General features: G+C 42.7%; 1 protein-coding gene across 4 annotated transcripts in view; it reads left to right on the forward strand.

Moving 5' to 3' along the window:
* The window catches only part of MBTPS2 (membrane bound transcription factor peptidase, site 2), a 32,519-nt gene that overhangs the window by 6,044 nt on the left and 1,859 nt on the right, over positions 1-24,616 (forward strand). Inside the window, exons 2-11 of one of the 4 annotated variants that reach the window (XM_081909210.1) lie at positions 2,701-2,775; positions 6,708-6,856; positions 7,641-7,779; positions 9,005-9,108; positions 10,550-10,677; positions 13,942-14,060; positions 17,018-17,198; positions 19,061-19,155; positions 20,999-21,200; positions 22,615-22,690. In XM_081909210.1, coding sequence (XP_081765336.1) covers positions 6,780-6,856; positions 7,641-7,779; positions 9,005-9,108; positions 10,550-10,677; positions 13,942-14,060; positions 17,018-17,198; positions 19,061-19,155; positions 20,999-21,200; positions 22,615-22,690 — 1,121 coding nt within the window. In that variant the 5' untranslated portion in view covers positions 2,701-2,775; positions 6,708-6,779. Of the gene's footprint in view, positions 1-2,700; positions 2,776-4,335; positions 4,742-4,992; positions 5,097-6,707; positions 6,857-7,640; positions 7,780-9,004; positions 9,109-10,549; positions 10,678-13,941; positions 14,061-17,017; positions 17,199-19,060; positions 19,156-20,998; positions 21,201-22,614; positions 22,691-24,616 lie in introns of those variants that run through there. The other 3 variants (XM_081909208.1, XM_081909209.1, XM_081909207.1) reach the window with 3 other exon arrangements.

The raw sequence follows: 24,616 nt of genomic DNA on the forward strand, positions 1-24,616 counted from the left end.
GCTGAGGCCATGGCGGCTGGATGGATATTACAATATTTTCTAATGCTTAGAGTGTAGGCAATGGGGTGAATCCAAAATGTAATACTTCAACAAAAGTGTATAAAACAGAGCACAGCAACAATTGCAGGTAGACCTCTAATCAGTTACATTTATCATCCTCATCCTTTCTGTTTAAAGACCCCATACTCTCTGGAGATCTTGAAGCTTTGAAGGTATGTGAGTCTTAGGTCTGTGGATAAAAGTTAAAGGAATGTGGACTGACTGTTGTAAGGTAAAGAAGCAGCATATGAGTTCCTGTGGTTCTGTTCTGCCTATGCTACATTTATAAAGGATTTGTCAAACTCACAGAGAAGATGTGTATCAATAGATATCAACTACAGTAGTGGAAAGGAATCTATGTGTTTTCAGGCAGTGCGTCACTGAGTACCAAATGCTGGGAGATAAACAGGAAATAGCTGTCCTCTTCAGCCATTTAATCTCTCAAATGTTCCTGCTGCAGGACACAAAATTCTGGTCTATCAATCAAGGCAATCATGGTGTTATATAAATTTTAGCAGTTGATTGAAAAGGTCAACAGATGCAACATCAGTAGTTGTTTGTTGTGTCCATACTAACTCTGGTGAACAAACAAAGCACTTCGTTTTGGTCTGTTGTTACATAACACAACTACAAGTTTGTCTTGTGAGACTTTTGTGAATTTTTATTACAATAAACTCTATATCATCATCATCACATTTTAATATACAGACAAAGAAACATTATGTGCAGGTAATATCCAGTGTTTCTTTTCTGGGGGTACTCAAGGGTACGCAGTACTGTCACACCCACACCCACGTTAAAAGTGTGGCACTTACTGTAACAACTTCATGGTGAGTACCACACTTTCTTTTCTTCCTTCCTTCCTTTTTTAAAAAAAGCACTGGTAATATCCATGGTGTGGATATTGAACTCCATATATTTTTAATAAAAATTATCTTCTTTCAAAGCCTATTTTCACACTGCATACAGCTCACGAACTTCAGTTTTGTGATTCCGAACAATTAAATAAATTTTAGTCAGGTGTGGGATTACAGCCTAAATTGTGTAACTTGACATTTGTTTTTATCTCCCCTACCCCCACTCTCACCTCTGAGTCTGTCTCAGCATTCAGCATATGCTTTGATACACTCTGGTTATGTCAATTTGTAAAGAAGCAAAAGTTGGTTCTTAAGAAACACACCTTTTATAGGATTTAAGATACCACTTTGCATATGAAAATATGGCAATGTGTTTCTGGGAGTGCAAATCTTCAGCTCAGGCTCTGCAGAAAACAGGAGATATCAGTGCCAGATTTACAGGTACAGTGGTACCTCAGGTTAAGTACTTAATTTGTTCCGGAGGTCCGCTCTTAACCTGAAACTGTTCTTAACCTGAAGCACCACTTTAGCTAATGGGGCCTCCCGCTGCCGCCGCCCTGCCAGAGCACAATTTCTGTTCTCATCCTGAAGCAGAGTTCTTAACCCGAGGTACTATTTCTGGGTTAGCGGAGTCTTTAACCTGAAGCGTATGTAACCCGAGGTAGCACTGTATATGCAGTTTGCGTACAATTAGGCCCCCGTGTTATTGAGGACCCCCACAAATTATTAGTACACATTGTTAACTGTGAGGATACATTTGAAACATGAAAATAATGAACTGCCATAGTTGAATCCTAGTATTTTAGTTTGTTGCTTTGTTTCTACTCTTCATTTCTCCTACTCCCTGATTAAAGTCAATGGACCTAGGTCCATTAGGGCAGAGGTTTCCAAAAGGATTCCTGTGAAGACCTTCATTGGTGGCCCTGAAGAGGGGTGGCAGACTCTGAGCTTTCAATAGAAAAAAAAGTGTGTAGCATTTCTGGAAAGAAAGTTATGAAGTATAATGGACAGGTACCCTTTTAAGTCATTTCTGTTAAACAAGTCAGCCTGACTGCTCCTGCCTGTCAGGTTTTGTTTTTTAGTTTTTAGTCTATCAGTGAAGTCACAGCTGTGAATGAAAATCGAGATGTTTGGTCACCAGGCAATGGGAATTCCTGAGGTCCTAACAAGGCCACATTTATAATGGTGAAATTGTAGAAATTGTACCAGGGCCTATGCCAGCAGAGCCAAAAGTCACTTAGCTTTCTTTTTTTTTAAGTAAGTCTTTTGCTCTTCTAGACAGAAAGTTATGAAGCATAACGTGCAGGCAACCTAAATGTGGGTCACCAACCTGACAGAGGCAAAGGGCCTATAATAATGTTTCTTCTAACTCTGCAACACAGAGCACTTGTGGAGTTGAAAGGGCCCATCCACTTTCAACTCCAGCTGTCTATGATGCTAACTCCTCTCCTTAATTGCTGAAGGAAGAGTTTACCTGGGCAGCTGCTGTGGGAAAATATTAGAGAGGAGAGGAAAAAGTAGGATGGTTGCAACCTCTTTTGATTTTTGGAAGATGCTGAGGATGGGGGAAGCAGGCCATTCTACAACGCTTTTTCCTGATTAATCCAATTGTAGTTTTTTGGGGGGGAGGGGGGCTGGAGGTGGGAAGCACTCAGTTCAGAGGCATCATGATCACTACCCTTTCTTCCTGCCTGGCCCACAGCAGGGCTAGATCCCAAATTGTTTGGGGAGGTAAGGGGAGCACAGTACAAAGGCAGAAACAGGGTTAACATCATCTCATTTTGACAAAATCTTGTTTAATTAGGTGAAGGAACAGGAGCACCCCAAAGAGCTGTGCACAGCACCCCACGGACCATAAATCCACTATTGGGACGATAAGGTAGGTAACGTGCATGTGACGTGCTGGGATGTAGTTTATAAACAGAAGGCTGAAGCTGCAAACCTGTGTCCATTTACCTGGAAGCAAGTCCCATAGAATCTTGCTCCTGGGTAAATATGCATAGAGCAGCGCTGCAAGGCTGAAATCCTAAACACAGGGAGCACCTTCACCCAACACAGCATTATCAGTTTATTTAACAAGTGTCGGAGGCGACACCGTAAGTTTCATGACTGAGTAGGCATTTGAGCAAGGAATTCTTGTCTAGCCCAGCCCCACAGCCACTGCACCAGGCTGGTTCAAAGCAGGCCTTTATCCCAACTAAACATGTTTTAACGTTATGTTGCATATGGGTAGCAATCCCGGGCCTCATATGCTAGAGCGCCAGGGCTTCTCTTGGGAAATATAGTTCCAAGGTCCTAGCCTACTCCCACATTTTCGACACCGTCACAAAACTACGATTCCCAGGATCCCTTGGAAACAGCAATCGGGGTAGCTGTTGGTTGGCCCGACACTGTACCAATCAGCGCGCAGGAAAATGAACCGGGCTGCTCCGCCTCTAGCCAAATCAGGTTCAACGGTGGGCGGACGCAAAAGACGGGGCTTTATTGGATGCCCTGCTTTTGATTGACGTGGGCAAGTTACTGAACTTTAAAAATGAACGTGTTCAGGAGAGCCCCGCACCTCCGGCATTCCTAGGAAGCGCTAAATTTGAAAGAAGTGCTTCCTTAAAAGAATAATAATCAGCAACGTTACTTTCTTTTATTGTAAATCAGATGGATAATTAATTCCCTTTTCCTCCCACCGCAAATTCATTTCTCAATTCGCAACATGATGCAGGCACGCGCACGCGCTCGAGTAAGAGGGCGCCGTCTCTTTGTTTCCGGGGTAACAGCCGGGTAAAATGTTAGTTTGGAACCTGCACTTCGGGTTCGTGGAGTCCAATCTTAAAGAAACAGAAAACACGCTAGGAGTCAGTAACTGTTTTTTTGTCTTTGTCTGACAGCTGCTGTGCTTTTAAAATGCCCCCCGACGAGTCCCGACAGGCAAAAATAAAAAATCAGCCTATCTAAAGATGACAAATGCTCCCCCTTTTAATAATTTATGTGCCTTAGACCTGTAGATTTTAAATATTTATCTAATCATCTCCTAGCAAAACCCTTTTTTGCTTATTTGACACCACAGTTTGAGGGTGATGATGATGATGATTAAATGCCCAGCAGGTAGAAATTTAACAGGTTTAGCCTCCTCGCCGCTATATTTTGACAATGGAGCGGTTATTCCTGCTGCATTTCTGCCTGTGACACACTCGGAAAGTATGCAAGCTCCTTAAGTCCACTCTCCAGTATAGATCTAGGCATAGCTTGTAATAGTCTGGGCGAGGAGGCAACAAAAAGTCGACGATTTGTTCCTTGGTCTTTGTTAGTTTACTTTCGTCACGCGGCTTTTAAACTCAAGAGCCCCACCGGGGAAAATCCCAAAACGTATGAACAGGGCAAAGAAAAGAACAGAACAATCAATCTTTATATAGATTTTGTTGACTCTTTTATTTTTATTTTTTTAAGGAGAGCGCTATTATCGCAAAGTGCTGCACCCGAAGGAAGTTTGCTTTTAGTTTTATATAAAGTACTGTATATTAGTCATACTTCCCTCGCGCAGGGAGAATTCCACCACTTGCAAATGGGAACCCGAAGTGTTGATAGACGTGCTTAGGAGGGGAATGTGATGCTCAGCACGCGGCACGTGTTTTCCGGGTGCTGCATCCGGAAGCCTCCTGCTCAAGAAATGTGCTTGGTGCGCGGTGGTTCCGTGTGACGCTTTGTTCCGGAGTGTAAAGGGATTAATTTTTTTGCTTGGCTCGTTTTGCTGGTTTCGTGTCGTTTCTGCTGCTGACATGATCCCGATGCCGGTGGTGGTTTGCGTGCTGGGGGGCTGGTGTGCCGTATACCTGGCCGACACCGCACTGAAGGTGAGAGGGGCGCTTGCCCAGCCTCGGTTGCTACAGAAGGGATTTTTATGGGAACTGTAGAACGATACTTAACTTGCTTAAGGCTAGAGAAAGAGGAAAGTGTATGGATGGTGCAAATATAGGACTATAATGGCATCCCGAACGATTGCAATACGCCTTCCTTCCCATAATCTAAAGTCTAGATTTTGCACGCACACACTCGAATGTCTCCGTGCAAACGCTCCGTCACCAGGGGGCGTGTAATGCGGGAGTTGCTGAAATGAAAGGCGATGTACGAATATAGGAGTGATTTTCCCCATTTCTTCCGCGACAGAGCCCTTAACTGCTGCAAGAAGGCCAGGCAGAAAGTCAGCAGGTGCAGCTGTCCAGTGCCTTTCCTGTTCAGTGCTTGCCTGTCTTGCAGCTTATAGAGGCACAAGAGAAATAAGACTGATTGTTCAAGTCTTGGGATACGCTCCTTTTCCTTCAGATGAAATCGCGGTTCACCGTGCTTTTGCATTTTTACCCACCATGCCTCTCTTCACACGGAGTCGGGAGTCTGTATCCAAGCTCCCTGTTTATGCCATAGCTGTCAACTTTTCCCATTTCTTGCGAGGAATCCTACTCGAAATAAGGGAATTTCCCTTAAAAAAAGGGAAACCTTGACAGCTATGGTTTACGCCCATTGTGCACAGGAAGCGGAGCTGCACAGGGGCCTATCCATAGTTTATATACACTGGATTTTGTTTTGTTTGTAGTGTACAGACCACACAGATTCCTATGCATGTTGAGGATTTAGGTGTGTAGGTAGAGGGAGACAGATGTTGTACTCCATGTCTGCATAGGATGGTATACACACAGAGCATGAGAGCCAGTGTGGTATAATGGTTAGCGTGCCGGACTATGACCTGGGAGACCAGAGTTCAAATCCCTATCCAACCATGAAGCTTACTGGGTGACCTTAGCCAGTCACTAAGCTCTCAGCCTAATTTACTGCGCAGGGTTGTTGTGAAGATGAACTCCTTGAAAGACAATGTGATAAAGGTAAAGTAAAGGTACCCCTGCCCGTACGGGCCAGTCTTGCCAGACTCTGGGGTTGTGCGCCCATCTCACTCAAGAGGCCAGGGGCCAGCGCTGTCCGAAGACACTTCCGGGTCACGTGGCCAGCGTGACATCGCTGCTCTGGCGAGCCAGAGCTGCACACGGAAACGCCATTTACCTTCCCGCTAGAAAGCGGTCCCTATTTATCTACTTGCACCCGAGGGTGCTTTCGAACTGCTAGGTTGGCAGGCGCTGGGACCGAGCAGCGGGAGCGCACCCCGCCGCGGGGATTCGAACCGCCGACCTTTCGATCGGCAAGCCCTAGGCGCTGAGGCTTTAACCCACAGCGCCACCCGCGTCCCTATGTGATACATATATGTAATAGATAAATATGTAATAGATAGATAAATATGTAATACATATATGTAATAGATAAATAAAATAAGTGATACCAGTAGCACTTTCTAGTAAATGATTCTGTGATTTGCTGTTCACTCTTGGACTCTAGCAGTTATTGATTTTTCTATCTTTTAAGAAGTGTGTCTTGTCTTTTTGAAAATTTATGTCTTTAATTTTAATTATGGAAGTGAGTTTCATAGATGAGGTGTGTGACACTATATTTATATTTGTGTGTGACTCCCCACACCGCCACATTGGCTTAGGTTCAACGTATGTTAGACTAAAGCTAATGATGTGTAAAATTGTACAGCTGTGTCTGTCCATAAGCTCTAAGGGTATACAGCTGTAACTGCTGTTTGTTTTTACCTGACCTAAAGAACAGCCCATCCTTGGAGTGGGAGAGTACAAACAGAGCTAGCAAATGCAACATGGACAGTGGGGGGGGACAAATCAGCACAAAATAAAATGTGAAGGGTGCAATAGAGATGCCTGAAATACTCCTGTGAAATACCTTCTATGTCTCACTGTTTTTTTCCTTCTGTTACAGTCATCTTCCTCCCTGAAGACATCTTACGAAGACTGGCTCACATACTATGGTCTAACCATCTCTCCGTTTCACATGCGATGGCAGACAGCGCTCTTCAACCGCCTGTTTTACAATTGGGGAAGATGGAAGCCCAGACTTCTTTATCTATGGTATTGTTTTAGAACTATAATTCAGGCTTTAGTGAGACAATTACTGGAAATTCTTTTGTATCCTGCTAGTAAAAACAGTTACCATTCTGAGACTGATTGCTTACACAATATTTTATAGCTAAATAGAATAGCCTTTTGTTTTAGACTTGAATAGCCTTTTTATGTGTGTATGTGACTTGTTTCACATGCAATAGATGCATGCTACTGGTATTGAAGACTTAGGAGTGATAAGGCAGTTGCCCTGTAAAATGGGATGGTACACTTCAGGCCCGGGGGGGGGGGGGCAAAATGCACTCCTGCAAGTCCCTCTATCTGGTCTTTGGGACACACACCTTTCTGAGCTCTGTTTTACATCACAAGCTCTGCTTTACATCTTTCTGGAGTGTTTTTGCTTGGCTGGAATGTGTTCTGGTACTCTGATAATGCTTCTTGCTTGTCTAGATGGAGGCTAGAGAGTGTGAAGAAACTAGATTAGTGTAGAACGGTAAAACTTCACGTGTGTTGTTCTGTCCACTCTAACCCTGCACCCCAAAAGCTTGCCCAGAAGGGAAATGCGACCTTTGGGCTAGGAAGATTCCACACCCCTGTGGCTAAATAATGAATGTACTGGTTGGGTTTGCCAAATTGGTCTTGGCATCTGATGTTGAGGATGGCAGCAGGGCTTCAGTTCCCACTAGTGTGCTCTCATTGGTCTTTGGGCAGTTCCAACAAAGCAACAAATCATCACAGTTTAGGAGTCCACTACTGAGATTATATTATGACAGCATTTCTGCCTTCATTTCAGGTTTAGTGCGGGAATGTTTTTTGGCATAGCTGCTATGTTTGGTTCTGTTATTCTCCTCGGGAAGACACTGATGCAGACACTCTCTCAGATGCTAAGCGAAGCGCCTGCCGGCCAGAATGATCAGATGCTGCAAGTTGTGGTGAGTTTTATTGCTCTACTTACAATTTAAGCATTGGGCTGTAATCTTAAACCAATACCTCCAAAGAAGGCATCTCCTTTTCAATAGAGGGTATCTCCAAACCTAGCATTTTAAAATACATATATAATTTTACTTAAAACTGTTTCTAGATCAGCTTGCCAAGGTGGCTTATAATAGCTGAAAATACAATGTGAATCAAACACAAAATTAAGAATAGCAGTCCAGAGTGGGGAGCACTTTATTCAACAAGGGCAATCCTTTAAAAAAATAATTAAAGGTACTAGCAATGATGCAAAGCTGAGCACCTCTGGAGAGGACCGTACCACAATTTTGGAGTAGCTGATGTAAAGGCCCTACCTTTATGTGTCCAAATGCATCCCTTTCAGATAATTTATGTACATTCTTATTTATGTAAATGCCACCTTATATGTACCTATATGAGCATAAGTGCCATTCAGCCCAGTGGGGCTTACCTCTGGGTAGATATGTATAGAACTGTAGGGTTGCTTGTGGAGTTACTAAGACATGGGAATTAAGGATATACTCCATATGTTGTCTTATTTGCCATCACAACAAGTATGCAACACAACAATGAATGCTGAATGACAAAATAGGAGCTACATTTTTTACGACTATGCCTTCTACCAGGACATGTTTCACAGACGAAACATGATTTTCTGTGGTCTTGTGGAGTTACCACTTGGCTTGAGGAAAAGCACATTCTTGCTGTTTTATGAGAGAGGCCTGCTCAGAAATGATGGAGAGCACCATCCTTTCGGCAAGCCTCAAACAACCACTGTGAGGTTTGCTGGTAGGCCAAAGCAGTAGATTTTGTTGGGCCCAGTCTTCTCTGCAGGCTTGAAATTCGGAATGGCACAATTATGTTTTAGGGTAAGGAACTAACTGGAGAATGCTTGGATGTTTATTATTATAGGCTTCCTGTAGTTTCCACATAGACAGAGCCAGTTATGTAGCACGAGAACCAGTGTGGTATAATGGATAAAGTTAAGGAATTGGGACAGGGAGCCCTGGGCTGGAGTTAGTGACATTGAGTCCTATCCCCACCATATATCCATATAACCTACCTCACAGGATTTTTGTGAGGATAAAAGTGGGGTAACTTGCACATAAGCTTCCCTGAGCTCCTTGAAGAGGAAGGTGGGACATAAGGGCCTGTCTTTGCCTTGCTTGCTATCCTGTATCTTCTTGTGTCTTGTGAAAACAGGTGCCTGGTGTAAATCTTCCCATCAGCCAGCTGTCCTATTTCTTCACAGCTATCCTTATCAGCGGCGTCATACATGAAGTTGGCCACGGGGTGGCAGCTATCCGGTAATGCAATCCACTTTTTTCTTAACTTTGTGATGAGAAACGTTTCTGGAGGATTTAATTACGTGTGAATATGATACCATGTGAGCTTATAGTGAGCATATACTTAACCTCCCCTCATCCGAAATGAGATTCGGCAAGGGGATGAGGTGACGGAGAACTGCAGTCTTTGAAATTAGTTTCAGAGGTGGATATCCACAAGCTTCCTTTTCCCAAACATCCTTGGGACACTTGTGTAAAGCCTTCAGTAAGGTTAACCCCAGTTGCTCCTAGTAGGCCCTGAAGCTTTATGAGGTAAATTGGAAAGAAGACCAGTCATTGTGTGGACAGCTGCAGGGAAAGATGGCAGCCCAAACTCTGCAGAGCCAGCTTCTGGCTGTTCTCTTTTTCAGCTTTCAGCACCTGCTGTGAGCCTGATAGGCCAGGGATTGCTTCTGCTATTAATAAAAGGGGATCTGGCCCAGAGTAATGAATCATCTCCTTCCTTCATTAATCTCCTTCAATCACACCTTTTAACTCCCAGGTTCTTAGGAGTCTCCTTATTCTTTCTGCCATCCCGTTTACCTAATTGAACCATTTAAAGTTGTTGTTCCACCTTTCTCTCTTAAAATCCACCCTCTGTCCAGAGAGCTGGTGCAGAGACTGAGCTGTGAAGTCTCTTGTTCAACACTTGTCTCTGCCTTGAGATTGCTAGGCAAGCTGCACTTTCTCATGTACAACATTATAATACTAACGTACCCTGCAGGGCTGTTGTAAGGACTGGAAGGTTGCCTATTAATTTATTTGGTATGTTTCTATCCCACCTTTCCTCCAGGGAACTCAAGGTGGCACACATTTTTTCCCTCACAATAACCCTGTGAGTTAGGCTAGGCTGAATGACTGTGACTGGCCCAATGTTATCCAGTGAGCTTGATGGCAGAGTTAGGATTTGAACCCTGCTCTCCCAAGTTCTAGTCCAACCCTCAGACCACAGCACTACTGGACCAGGCTCAAGCTGTTAATATTACCTTACAAGGCCCTATAGCATTCAGGGCCAGTTTACCTGAGAGAACACTTTCTCCCATAGAGACTTGTAGGGTCACTGCAATCAAGATGTGCCACATCTTGCAGGTGTCCAGATGGCAACAACCAGGAAGAGAGCCTATTTAGTGGTGGCACCCATACTCTGGAATCACCTCCAGCTCTCCCAGAATGCATCAACTATTACAATTTTGATGTATGCTGACGACCTTTTTGTTTTCCTGGGCTTTTTGCTTACCTTTATGGTTTTTATGTTTATCTGGCTACTGATTGTTTTCTAATTTTAATCATAATTGCATATTTGTTTGTATTTCTTATGACTGTACACCGCCTGAAAAACCTTGACTGACAGGCAGTATACAAATATTTTTTAACAAATAATTGATTCAGTGTTGCAAATTTGTTTTATTCCCGTTTCTTTTAGAGAGCAGGTTCGATTCAACGGATTTGGAATCTTTATATTTATTGTTTATCCGGGGGCGTTTGTTGATCTGTTCACCACCCACTTGCAACTCATTTCCCCAATCCAGCAGCTGAGAATATTTTGTGCAGGTAAAATAACTTTCCCTTTTGTTAACGTATAACATAAATTGTGCTGTGTGTTCCTTATAACATTTCGGTGTTGCAGATGGAATCTGGAAGTGCCTGGTAGAGCATGGGAGGATGAGTTGTTTAGTTATCCCATAAGCCTATAGCCTTGGAGCTGTTCAAAGCCTTTTGGAGCTGAGGTGTGCAAAGATAATACTTACCTGATCATGAAGGAGGTTTTCCCAGGGTGAGGCTCATCCATTGCACTGCAGGTGTGCTGCCCCCTGTGATTTCCCCAAATGCGGGCAACTCAACTGCATTAAAAAAAGAAAAAGAAAAAAAAGATGTGAAAAATATCTTGAGCAGAGATGTAGAGGTTTGTGTTGCCAAGCAATGAGTCTGGCCTAATCTAACAGCATTCCCTAACCAGGTGCCCTGCAAATTCTCTAGCATGTTGGAAGCTGTAGCCCTAAATATCTGATGTAGATAGTATTTTCTGTGAGTATGCAAGCTGCCACAAATTGGCAATGTGTCTATATATAGCTTCCCTGCCCTCACTTCCACAGTGAATCAGGGGATCCTACGTAGCAGTAACTTGCTGTGCTGATCAGGTTCCTTCCATCTTCTCCCAGGTGGGCTGAAAATAAATCTAGTTTTTTCTTTCTTCTCTCCCACTGATTATCTGTTTGGTGGGCAGAGGCTGGAACTAAATCTAGATCTCAGGGCTCATAAATCTCTAGACTGGGCTGTGTACTCACACTCCTTCAAGCTTAATACACCGGGGTCTGTAATCGAAGGTACTGGAGTTGTCAACAACACATGCATCTTAGAACTACAAGAACAATCATGCCAGCAATGGGTTGTTGTTTAAGAAAAGCAGGCAGATGTATAGTGGAATACAATCTGTCTTGCTAATTGAAATAGACTGTTAAGAGCAAAAATTGTGTGTTGGGATGGCTTCAAATGGAAAATAAGATGGCTCAATCACCCATTTAATTTGAGCATTCATGGATATTTTGCTTACGAGCAAGAGGATTAGCTTTCTGGCTAAATTTATGTGCCAATTTAGTTTTAAGCCAGATGTGATTTAAAACACTCTAAGGAGAAGAATATTATTATTAAAGCCAGCTAGTAATGGAAATGTAGAAAAACCCTTAGCTACACGATTATAAACAGGCTGGTTTGTTTTACTTTCTTCATGGCAACTCAAAGCCTCAAGGAAATCCGAAGAAATGAAAACTGGGATTGAAGTGCAAGGATGATGTAAAAACACATTCATAGCAAGCATCTGTCATCAGGTTTAATTACTTTTGGCTTCTGCAATAACTTGTTGGTTGAAATGTGAAATAAGAATTACACCTCCGGTCAGGCAAAATGTTCTACGAAAAAGAAAGACATGCCAAAGTGGTATGTGGGTTTGGCTGTGTTGACAGTTCACAATTCACGTCCAGGGTGTGGGGTGATGATGTGGGGACTTGCCCCTTCATAAAGGCTTTTTTCTTTTCTTTTGCAGAGCTATATTTGCAAAAAGAAATTACTGAGCAATCTCTCCACCCCACCCCGCATACAGCCAGGATGGCTAACCCCTGGCTTTTCAGATCATCTGCAGGAGCGTCATTAGTCATGTCCTGAGCTGTCAAGGCTCATTTGACAATAACATTAAACTGAAACTTTAGTGTTAATGTCCCAGTCCTGTGGAATACTCTGCCAATAGAGATTCGGCAGGTGCCTTCTGTGCCAACTTCCCTGTTGAAACTTTTCTTTTCTGTCAGGAGATTAAGAATGTATCTTTCCATAGTAGCTAATTTCTGATTTTAACTTTTTAATTTGGTTTTTATTGCATACCTTTGTGCATAATTGTTGTAAACCTCTCTGGGTTGTTTTTTTTTTAAATGAATGGTGGTAAATGTTTTGGGCCACAACTCCCGTCATCCCTTAAAATTGGCTGTGCTGGCTTGAGCTGATGGGAGTTGCAGCCCAGCAACACCTGCCGGCCACAAGTTAGTCACCTCTGATGTAGAGCCTTACTGCTTCTATATAACTTCTGCTACGGCAATTTTGGCACAGTTACTTGAAAGCAAGCCCAGTTGAAACTGGTAATGCAGCGGTACCTTGGGTTACATACGCTTCAGGTTACAGACTCCACTAACCTAGAAATAGTGCTTCAGGTTAAGAACTTTGCTTCAGGATGAGAACAGAAATCGTGCTCCGGTGGCGCAGCAGCAGCAGGAGGCCCCATTAGTTAAAGTGGTACTTCAGGTTAAGAACAGTTTCAGGTTTAGTACGGACCTCCGGAACGAATTAAGTACTTAACCCGAGGTACCACTGTAGTGATAAATTACTTATATCTGTTTTCATTTTTTTGCAGTAATATGTATATATTAATTCTCACTTACATGGACTATCTTGTAAAGTAGGATAGTGTTGCCCTCTTCAATTACAGATGGGGACTCAGGCTAAAAATTTGTGACTTGGGTGAGGCGAGAGTTGAACCAATAGTCTTCTGGCTCACACTCTTGGCTGCTACACAAATCCAGCTCTTAAACAGACTCTTATGTCCAAATATTAGTGTGCAGGGTGGTCTAGCAACATGTGACCCTTCCGTATTTGTGCTCTTGTGTGGCTGGATCAGTTGAGTCTGAAGGAACTAGCTATGGCACCCAAAAGCTATGAAAGCGTACTCTTTATTGCGAGTCCTTGCTATCCTTATGAACAGTGTTCTGCTGACATACTGTGAATCATGTGACCGCTTTTCAAAGGTTGACTTAGGTCTGTTCAGTATTCATTCAGACTTCAATCTTGCCTTTGGGATCCCTTTCACAGACCCCACCTATCGTCATTGCAGCAATGGCCCCTTTGTGTTTGAGGCTGGATTGGTTCCCATTCATTATTTAGTCTTGTGCGCTGCTGCTTTGTCCATTGTTTATTAAGAGTGATGCGGCGTTTGCCTTGGAAGTTCTGCCAGGTACAGCCTTAGTCAGGGCTGGCACATTACAGCGCAGTCTTAACCACATCTACCCAGACTTTATCCCTATTGCACTCAATGGAGATTACCCCCACGTAAGTGGGGTTTGGATTGTGTTGCCTTTGTCTTTGAGATCTTAATTTTAAAACCTTCCGTCTTGACGTATAACTAGGATGGCTTATTCTTCTCCACTTAACAGTTTGTCACTGTCGTAAATTTAGAAGCCAGTTCTAATAAATTAAGATTCTGTTTCATCTGCTCGTTGCATCGGTAGCCAGTGTGGGTTTTCTTTCTTAACACATACGCTCCTTCTGTTTTTATAGGAGTCTGGCATAATTTTGTTCTTGGAGTTGCAAGTCTTGTGGTCCTCTTCTTCCTGCCAGCTATTCTTTTCCCATTTTATTACACTGGTGCTGGGGCACTCGTCACGGAACTCACAGAGGTAAGAGCCATGAATAACTCAGGGTTTAGAAAGGGTCCTCCATAACACTGGGCAACAATTTTTTACTCTTTGAATGTTGTCTAGATTTCTACAACTGATTTAGGGTATTTTTGCACTGCTGAATCAGAAAATGGCATCCGTTTCTCTCCATCAGGTCAGGTTTACTGTAAACTGAATGGCGGGCATTGATAAAGGTACGTACATGTAAAGTGCATGTTGCTTCACCATTTTTCAAACTTCAGGGCTTGAACTTCCGTTTCTTGGAACTCCTGGAATGCTCAGCGGCAGGGAGGTCTCTCTTCAGAGTCCAACAGTAGTCAGCCATCATGACTGCGTCCCAGCGACCCTGATACCTGGTCTCCATCTCTTTCATGTCCTGATGTCATCTCTTTCATTTCATGTCATCATGTTGTTGACATGTTCTGCGTAGTTTCTGGCCTTATTGTTGCCAAGAAAGTTCTTCACTACCAGAACAAATGCCTTTCAGGCTTCCAGTTCCACTTCGTTCATTGAATTTCCGAACTCTGGATCTCTGATGAGCTGATGGATCTGAGGACCGTCAAAGATGCTAGCTTTCAACTTCTCCATGGTCAATCCTGGAAAAGCCTGGCACAAGTAAGTGAAGCAGTCACCATCCTTGTCCAGAGCCTTGGTGAACTGCTTGATTAAGCCAAGCTTGATGTGCAGCGGTGGGAAGAGTATTCTGTCTCTGTCCACCAGAGGGTCGTTAATGACGTTCCTTTCTTTGCAAGGCACCAATTCCTCCCGCACAGGCCAGTCCTTCTTCGTGTAATGCTGAGCACGGTCTCTACTATCCCACATGCACAGAAAAGATGGGTACTTGGTGAAGCCAGACTGTTGTCCCAACAAAAAGTTCACCATCTTCAGGTCAACACAAATAAACCACTTATGCTGATCATAACCAATTTTCTCCAGCACATACTTCACCGCTCCATAATTCTCCTTCAGTGTACTTGAGTGAGCCAGGGGTATAGAGGCAAACTGGTTGCCGTTGTGTAGCAGAACACATTTCAGTGATCACTTGCTGCTGTCAATGAACAGTCTCCAATCTTTGGGTTCGTAATGTGGCACTCCAAGCTTGAGCAGAAGTTGCGCAATATCTGCACAGTACACCAAGTCCTTCTCTTCCAAGAAAAAACGGAGGTACTCTTGATGCCTGTTGCGGAAGAAGCTGGTGCGAGCACTGTCAAAGAGGAGGTTTTTTTCCTTCAATCTGGATGCCAACAGTTCGGCAGAGTCCTTTGAGAAGCTGAGGTCATGAACTAGATCATTCAACTCCTTTTGGGAAAATGGATGTTGAGCATCATCTTCAAGAACCACTTCTTCTTCATGTCCTTCAACACTGGAGGCATCTTCGTCACCAATGTCAGGAGGTTTTCCGAAGATAGGCACTGAAATTTCATCACAATGAGCTACAGGGCGACGTGCTGATTGAAGATCAGGATTAACTTAGTTTTGATCCCCCAACTTTATGCTTTGCCGCACCAATTTATGGAAGATTTTGAGGTTTTTTGACTTCATACTGATCCCTTTTCGACATAATCACCCAGAACTATCGGACCTGAATACTTCTTGTCATTAAAATAATCATTTCCAATTAAAACAATTATTCGACATGGCATTTTACCCCCACCAACTTCTTCTAAAATGCTCCACACAAGCATACATGTGAACAAAAATGTAAAAAAACGACATGTGGCCATAACTCAAAAACTTGACCTGATTGAGCAAAACCAATGTGATTTTTGGATTCAGCACATCAGATTCGTCCTAAATAAACTGAAAAAACGCAGACAACAAATTTGTTGTTGACCAGTGTAATCTATTAAGTCAAGCCCTGCAGTTCTTTCACTCCTCCCCAAAAGTGTTTGTGCTAGGAAACTTGATTTTTTGCTGCTGCTGCTTCATGGAGCCCTGGGGCTGGGTGAAATTGCTCATCCCTGTTCCATAATATGGTACTAATTGCTAAATTTTCCATGTTAATTGACCCATTCAAAGTGCTCCTTGTCCTAGAGCCAGAATGGATATGCTGTTGCCACTGGAGCTTCCTTAGAAAATTTGTAGCACCACTAATTATAAGTCCTGATGCAAAGACTGTGGACTAGTAGTAGAAAGCGTAGTGAGACTGCCTCTGGCCAAATTGACCTTGCATACTGGGATGGGCAGGGGCCCATTGATGGCGCAGGGTGGTGCATTCATGTAATGAAACAATAAAGATTGGGAGATAATCATAGAATCGTGGCGTTGGAAAGGATCATAAGGGTCATCTAGTCCAATGCCCTGCAATGCGGGAATCTTTTGCCCAACGTGGGGCTCAAACCCACGACTGTGAGATTAAGAGTCTCATGCTCTACCAGCTGAGCTATAATAAATCAGAAGTAATCATACTTGAAGCAAAGGGCCTGAAAAAGAAGCTCCCAGACAGACATAGATACATATACATTCCAGTGCAGTCACCGTCACAAGGAAATTTGTCCTTGGCCTAATTTTAATAAGTTTATTGTTGATACAGCACTTTAGAAAGTTGCTGGGCTTCTTCTGGAAGGCAGGAGGTTGTTAAGGTGGGTTTCTTTGGGTCCTTTTGGAGACAGATGGCAACAAAATGAACCCTGGAATGGACATTTTCACATTAAGGCACTTGGCTAACTGAGATTCATCGATTGCACTGTCTCAACTTTTGCCAAAACTTTTAATTTTTCATCATGTCTTGTATGATAGCAATTCATGAAATCCAAAGTGTGTATTGACTGTGGTCTGCGCACAGCCATAGTCCAGTTTTAGAACTATGTTTTTAGGAAATATTCTTTGTTCCCCTTCCCATCAGAGATGTTACTCCTTCTGTATTTTGGAAGAATGGCAAGAGACGGAGAGATCCAGGCACTATTTGGGACAAGGGTGCATACAGGTTTTACACCTTAATATTTTATTGCACTTAGGATTCTCCTGCTAATGGGCCCAGAGGGATTTTTGTTGGTGACCTTGTCACCAGTCTGCAAGACTGCTCAGTTCATAGTGTGGAGGACTGGAATTCCTGCCTGGGAAAGATCTCTCTGAAGCCACAAACAGGCTATTGCATAAAGACATCAGTGTTACAACAGCTAAGCTACCCATCTAGAGGTATAGTCGTTTCTATGTTGTTGGTTGTTATTATTAGTCATTTTAAGGATGGTAAAAACAAGGCCTTTGGCCATTTCCCCCCTGTTATATCTGACGCTTTAGTTCTGATGGCTATCTTGGAATTTGTATTAGGGTTTTGGGGTTTATGGTAATATTTTAATTTTGTGATCAGGGCTGGAATGGGGATAGTTATATATTTTAATACTATTGTGATGTTGAATTTGTTAGCCACCAGGTTCTATTGAAAATTGGATTTGGAAATATTTAAGTATCTAAACAAATGCCTGTGCATCTATCTTGCCTGCCTAGTACATTCTTTCTGTGGTTGCCTGCTTAAGATGGATCAAAGCCAGATAACAAATAGATGAGTAACCCAGTCATGTGGTTTTGGTTTCTGCAGCGCAAACCGTAGTCTGCACCCTGACAACTGGAAGAGCAGCCTAACCTTGGCAAATGGGGCAGATGCATCTCCCTTTGTCCTGCTCAACATTGGGACATTACTACTGCAGCATAAGGATTTGGCCTTGTAGAGCTGTTTCTAAATTCATAGGCTTCCTAAGTAGCTGATAGGATACTTCACAAAGGGCTATTTCTGGGCTCTTTACACCCCTCATCTGTGCATTCATATTCTCAAAACAGCAGTGATGTTGAAGTCCATCTAAGTGGGTGAACACAATTTGTGGTGGCACAAATTTCGCCCTTTAATCTGTCTTAGCAGGAGCATCTTATAACTTTGGGCTATGAGGCTAAGTATACTTACACTGCACAAAATAACATTTCACTACTTATTAGTTATCCAAGATCTCCATCACTTCTTTTTCTTTTCTGATGTAGCATCGTGGCAGTTAGAAAATGACAAGAGGGTGTTCCCCATCTCCACCCATCTCTTGTCCTGTATCCACAAGTTGGCTCCTTGAGTTCCTAGGATTTATATATTTTTATGTCTGTGGTGAAAAATGTATAAATGTTAATGACAGTTTTTCATTATGCTACTGTTATAAATAGCTTTGAGATTCTCCTCAGGCCAAAAAAAGATCAGCATAAAACATGAATCTAAATAAATAGAGCCTTTGGGGTTTAAATATTTTGTAGCTGGTGCATGTAAAAATACGCAGCAGGCAGTTCTGTTACCAACATCATATGTCTATTTAATTTGCAATGATAAATGTAATTCAATTTAGCTATGGCTATACCTGCAACTTTCTTGCAAAAATAGGTTGGTTTTCAGCCAACTTGTCTGTCCATGTGTGTTTGCTAATAACCCTTAGTAACTATAATTTTGTAAGGGTTCTGGTTATAACCATTTACAGATCCTTTGCCCTTGCTCAGAATAACAGAACCAAAGGCTCTTGTATGCATCAGTACTAATTCAGCTGAATACTTTAGACTACAGATAGAGCTTCAAAGAGAGAGCTCAAGTGGGTTTATTCAGCATGATCCCCCAAACTTGGTTTGAGTACCCTTGACAGTATCTAGATCATGCATAGGAAAACTCCGGCCCTCCAGATGTTTGGGACTAAAATTTCCATCATCCCTAGCTAACAGGACCAATGGTCGGAGATGATGGGAATTGTAGTTCCAAACATCTGGCGGTCCGGAGTTTACCTATGCCGGATCTAGATGTTCCAATTGAACTGTGTTCTTTTCTGTTCAAAAAAACCTTCACAAAAGTATATGGGAGAAATAGCTCCACCATTATTTGATGACAACATTTCTCACTAAAGCATGAAGCCATCACAGGGAACTGTGCCCTCTCTGAAGGATATGGTGGCCGTTGAGTCTTTTGTTTCTTTCACCCGGGAGCACAAATCTAGGAAGCTGTGATTTCTGAAAATCTAATAATGAGTCGTGTTTCTCTTTAGGTTTTAAAAGACTTGACGGCACTGTTGAATGTTGTAGCAACAACAGCCTCACAGACGTCTGCTTTTCATACAGTAATAACTTAAACGGTCAGTCGGTAAGTTAGCTGTGCAAACTGCCAGATCCAAACATCAATATATATGGTTGACAGGCACCACAAGGTTTGTTTTGAAACGTTGGAGTTGGGCTCTTAAACTGAACTTGGCATATTAATCCAGTTGCAAACATATTATCCTCATAACACAATCTGTGTACTTGAGAAACAGAAATAAGGAAGTTGAGCAGTCATGCTTCTTCTGTTTACATAACCATTTGAATCCTTTCCTACATGCAAACAAATTACAGTGACCTCCTGACACACACGTTTAAGGCCTGAGCTAAGAGAGCTAAACTGGCAGCCATTTAACTAAATTTAAGGGTGGGTACTGGTTTTGAGGGGACGGGTGGTGCTGTGGTCTAAACCACAGAGCCTAGAGCCTGCCGATCAGAAGGTCACCGGTTTGAATCCCTGTGACAGGGTGAGCTCCCGTTGCTCAGTCCCAGCTCCTGCCCACCTAGCAGTTCGAAAGCATGTCAAAGTGCAAGTAGATAAATAGGTACCCCTGTGGCGGGAAGGTAAACGCCATTTCCGTGCGCTGCTCTGGTTTGCCAGAAGCGGCTTAGTCATGCTGGCCACATGACCCGGAAGCTGTACACCGGCTCCCTCGGCCAGTAAAGCGAGATGAGCACCGCAACCCCAGAGTCGTCCACGACTGGACCTAACGGTCACGGGTCCCTTTACCTTTACCTTACTGGTTTTGGAGGTCCTAAGCAGCTTGTGGCCAGGTTTCTAGAGGGAAAGCCTTCTTCCATATGGTCCAGTAGAGCAGCTGTGGCCTGCAAAAGAAGTCCTATTAACCACCTCACAGCCTGCCATGCCCATACTTAGAGTGTTGTAGAGTGATTACTTTCTCCACGGTGATAATTACTTTCCAGAACAATTCCTTGTGAAGATCTGGCAGGCTCTAACTGTTGTATGTTTCTGCCAACAATGGAAAATACCTGTTTTACCTGGTTTTACTTGGCCTGGTTACTCTGATCAGTATTTTTAACTTTGTAATATTTTGTTGCTGGGAGTTTGTGTATGTGTGTTTCTAAACTGCCTCGGCATTTCTTTTTAAAACGAAAGATAGTTCATAAATTATTTTAATAAGCAATGTCAAGAAGATCATGTATGCCTATGGGGCTGTAGCTTGGAGCAAGTGGTGATAAAAGGGATGTGCATGTCAAAACTAGAATAACTGGTTCACAGCCATTCCCTGAAGTCCAGCTTTGTGTTTGAAGAAGACACATGCAGTGAAAAGTGCTTGTGAATGTGCACATGAAGTGACTCCCTTATGGGGAAAAGTTGCAACATTTGGGACTTTTCACTTTAGAGAAAAGGAAAGAGGCGACATGATAGTCAAGTTTATAAAATTACACATGGCAGAGAGAAAGTGGATAGGAAAAAAGCTTTTCTCTCTCTCATAACGTTAGAACTCATGGACATCCAATTAGCTGAATGTTGGAAGATTCAGAACATATAAAAGCAATTCTTCACACAGCACGTAGTTAAAACTATGGAACTTAACTCCCACAGAATGCAGTGATTGCCACAAACTTGTGTGGGTTTGGAAAAAGATTGCACAGATTCATGCAGGAGAAGGCTATCAATTGCTACTAACTAGTTATGATGGCTGTGCTCTCTGCCTCCATGGTCACAGGCAGCAATGCTTCTGAACAGCTGTTGCTGGAAGTCACAGGAGAGGGGAGAGGGCTCTTGTAGTCAAATCCTGCTCCCTGGTTTCCCACAGGCATCTGGTTGGCCACTGTGAGAACAGGATGCTGGACTAGATGGGCCATTGGCCTGATCCAGCAAGCACTGTTATAGTCTCTACCTGCATGTTTATCTAACATCCCAGGTCCAGTATGCCTGTCTGCCAGCACGGAAAGCTATTGAGGCCAGCCAACTTTGCCGAACCAATACGGATTGCCGGAGGGAGTTTGTTCCAAGTTTGTGTGTGACGCCTTCTCTGGAAAACCAAACTCGGCTTATCCGAGTGAAACATCCACCTCAGATGGATATGCTGTTTGTTGGGCACCCACTGCATCTCCAGTATACAGGTTGGTATGGTTTTGCGGGGAGATTATAAACAAAGCTGAGCATGTGAGTAACTAAACTTCACAGGAAATTTGTTGGCAAGTTGCTGGTGTAGCTTCCAATGAATTCAGCCATCCCCCCACCTTTAGCAGTGCTTTATCTGTGTGATATGTCGATGGCGCTTGAGGCTGTTTTCTGAGTCAGACTCAAAACTGCACTCCACTCTTCCTTCCTGCCCTTGAGTAGTTGCAGTAAATGAAGTTATTGGAAGGACCTCAAGAGTCATCTAGCCCAAGCCCCTGCTTCATGTGTTTAAAAAAACTTAGATGTGGCAACATGGACAAGATTTAAAGTTCTCTAAACTTTAAAGAAAATGGGCTTTCTTTTGTAAGCATGCCCTTCATACCTGTTGATTCAAACAATCAATTTTATACTTGGGGATGCATAAACAGATAATTGGGCCTAGGTAGGTGGTATGGTTCAGGTATCTGAAAATATTGCTACCAGATCTTTAGATATGCCCACATCACACTTCCATTTGATTTCCACAGGTTAACTTGCTGTCATTTATTTAAACTAATATCTTTACCCACGACAGGGCCTTCTTGGTGGTGGTTCTTTACTTGTGGAATGCTCTCTCTGGTGAGGGGCGTCTGTCTCCCTCGTTATTAATTTCAGGGGGCATTTTAAAACAATTCACCCAGGCTGAAAGATACTATTCCTGGCAAAGCTGAAATCATTAGCTGTAAAAATACATTATTGTTTTTAGTTGTTCTTAATGCTTTTAAAAATGTTTTTTATATACTTTGTATTTACTTGTGTTGCTTTGCTGCCTTGTTGTTTGCCACCTTGGGCTCCCTTGGGAGGGAGCAGGGATCTAGAAGAAGAAGAAGGAAAAGAAGAAGAAGAAAGCCCTGATTCTGGCAGCAAATGGTGTTTTTAATCCGATTTCTCTGAATGCTTAAAGTTTGTACCTTTGGGCTTAAAAACAAATCTCAAAGAGCAGGGATAATCCTCTCAACAATGTAGATTATTCCTCTTCCTACTGTTACCTTCCTTACCATTTCTTCCTAGCTTGAAGTTAAGGTCTGACACCAAACACTTGAGTTGGAATGGAATCCATTTCCTGTTTGTTGCTGCTTTTTCTGCTGTCATAATGGCGTCTGTGGTACTTCAAATAAGAATATTTGCTTTATAGTCTTTGATAATAAGAAGTACAATTGCTCAATTGTAAAGTAGCCACAAGCACATCATATGCTTAGGCCTAATGTTCTCATAAAATGGAGCTCATTAATGTATGACTACATTGGTAATAGTATAGGAGAACAAAAGCTATATTTGTCATGAATGCTCAGAAATGAGAGATGTTTGTATTCTGCCAAAATGTTCTTCACTTTTGTATGCTTGTAAAACTTTCTTTTTTGTTATTCTTTAAAGTGAGTCTCAGCAGTTTTGTACCTCGACACAGCTTCTTCAGTATTGATCTGCCTGTGGTAATGGAAACATTTTGCAAGTATCCTTTGTTATTTGTGTCAGCTTTTCTAGAGAAGACACTGCAAATATCTCTGCAAATACATAAAGGGACTTTTGAGGACCAAAACAATTTGATTTTTCAAAAAATATATTGCTCTTATCTAGGTTGTGTAGATTTAGTTTAGAATTAAAGCTTATTACATTTATACATTGCTTCCTACTAAGGGTTTCCACTAAGGTATGTGAAATATAGTGTTAGATTTTCAGATTCTAATCCTAGCACTTCTGTCCTGTTTTCTAATGTTCCTTTCACACTGCAGTACCTGTTACATTATTGAACTAAGGATTTGTTACCAGTGTTGTGCTATATTCTGTTTATACTGGTGGTTGTGGTGAGGCACAACAACAAACATCAATGGAGAACATCACTACTCTCCAACCCTATCCTCACATGCATTCCTCTGGTCCCCACGATACCCCCATCCAGAGTGAGAAAGAACTGTTTGCCAGTATACCACCTCAATTTTTGTCCCCTTCTATGATTTTCTGGGTTAATGGGGCTGCAAATGGATTATTTCTGGAACCAATTAATGCAGAAATGAGTGCTGAACTTCTGCTAGTTCCCACTCGATTTCCAGAATTGGCTTTTATGTTGTGTGAAAGCTCAAAGATAACATGGGAAATAGAAGTTAGGGGAACATCAGGGCAATGGAATAAACTGCTGTGCGAATGCAACCTAAGAAAATCCTGAGGCGATGTATTCAACGGTTTAAGGGCTGAGAGCCATTGGCAAGTTAAAGATGCTTTAGCTCAACCATTGGTACAGCCTTATTGAGGAGTAAGGAGAGTCCTGCAACTCTGTGCACTGCCTTGTCTTTTTATCATGCTGTAGCAGTGCTCAGTCAAGTAGGGGAACCTGAGGCCCTCCAGATGTTGTTGTACTCCAACTCCCATCATTCCTGACCATTGTCCATGCTGGAGCTCATGGGAATTGGAGTCTGATAGCACCTGCAGGGCCACAGCTCCCCATCACTGCTCCAGCTGCTTTAATAGTGTTGAAGCTGAAGGCTTTCTAAGATTTGACTAAATTATTTGTATATTCATAACTCCCTTAGAAAGGCTGTATCTGTGATGGATAGGCCTGTAGGATGCAAGACACTGCCAAGTCCAGCAGTCTTTCATGCCTATGCTAAATAATGCTTGTGGCTGACAGGTATAACAAATTATACCCATTAACGTGTTTCATTGCACTTTGCAAATAAGTACCATACTGTGAGCAATATATAAATTTCTCTACATGAATAGGAATGGTATATAGGTTTGGCTGTAAATTAAGTGATGGCCACTTATTCTTTTGATGATCATAACTGTGGCATGGAATAGAAATGGTGTGGCCAAACTTCAGCTTTTGGTTTATTTGGATCCGTCTCCCAAGTTAGAAGCACACCTTCATCTATCCTCTAGAACAGGGTTTCCCAAATTTGGGCCTCCCATCTGTTTTTGGATTACAGTGCACATTGTCCCTGCCCACTGGCCCTCCTAGCTAGGGATGATGGGAGCTGTAGTCCACAAACAGCTGGAGACCCAAGTTTGGGGAACCCTGCTCTAGGAGGTATGAAATGTGGAATTAGAAATATGTACACAGAAGTGAGAGTAGAAATGTTGATGTGATAATAGAGCACGTATGTGCATAAAGCAAGGATAAAGGTAAAGGTAAAGGGACCCCTGACCATTAGGTCCAGTCGTGACCGACTCTGGGGTTGCGGCGCTCATCTCGCTTTATTGGCTAAGCTGTTTTGGCTTTGCTTCTCACTTAGAAAAAAATTCTAACATCTGCAGTCCTTGAGAAAAGCCCCCCCCCCCCAACCCTGTTATAATCCCCTCTCATTTGTACAGGGTGCCATTTTGGTTACCTAAGGATTGGCACTTGGGAAATGCAGTTGATAGTATATACCAGGTGTGGGGA

This window comes from Podarcis melisellensis, assembly GCF_964234715.1.
Source record: "Podarcis melisellensis genome assembly, chromosome: 4".
Taxonomy (NCBI): Eukaryota; Metazoa; Chordata; class Lepidosauria; order Squamata; family Lacertidae; genus Podarcis; species Podarcis melisellensis.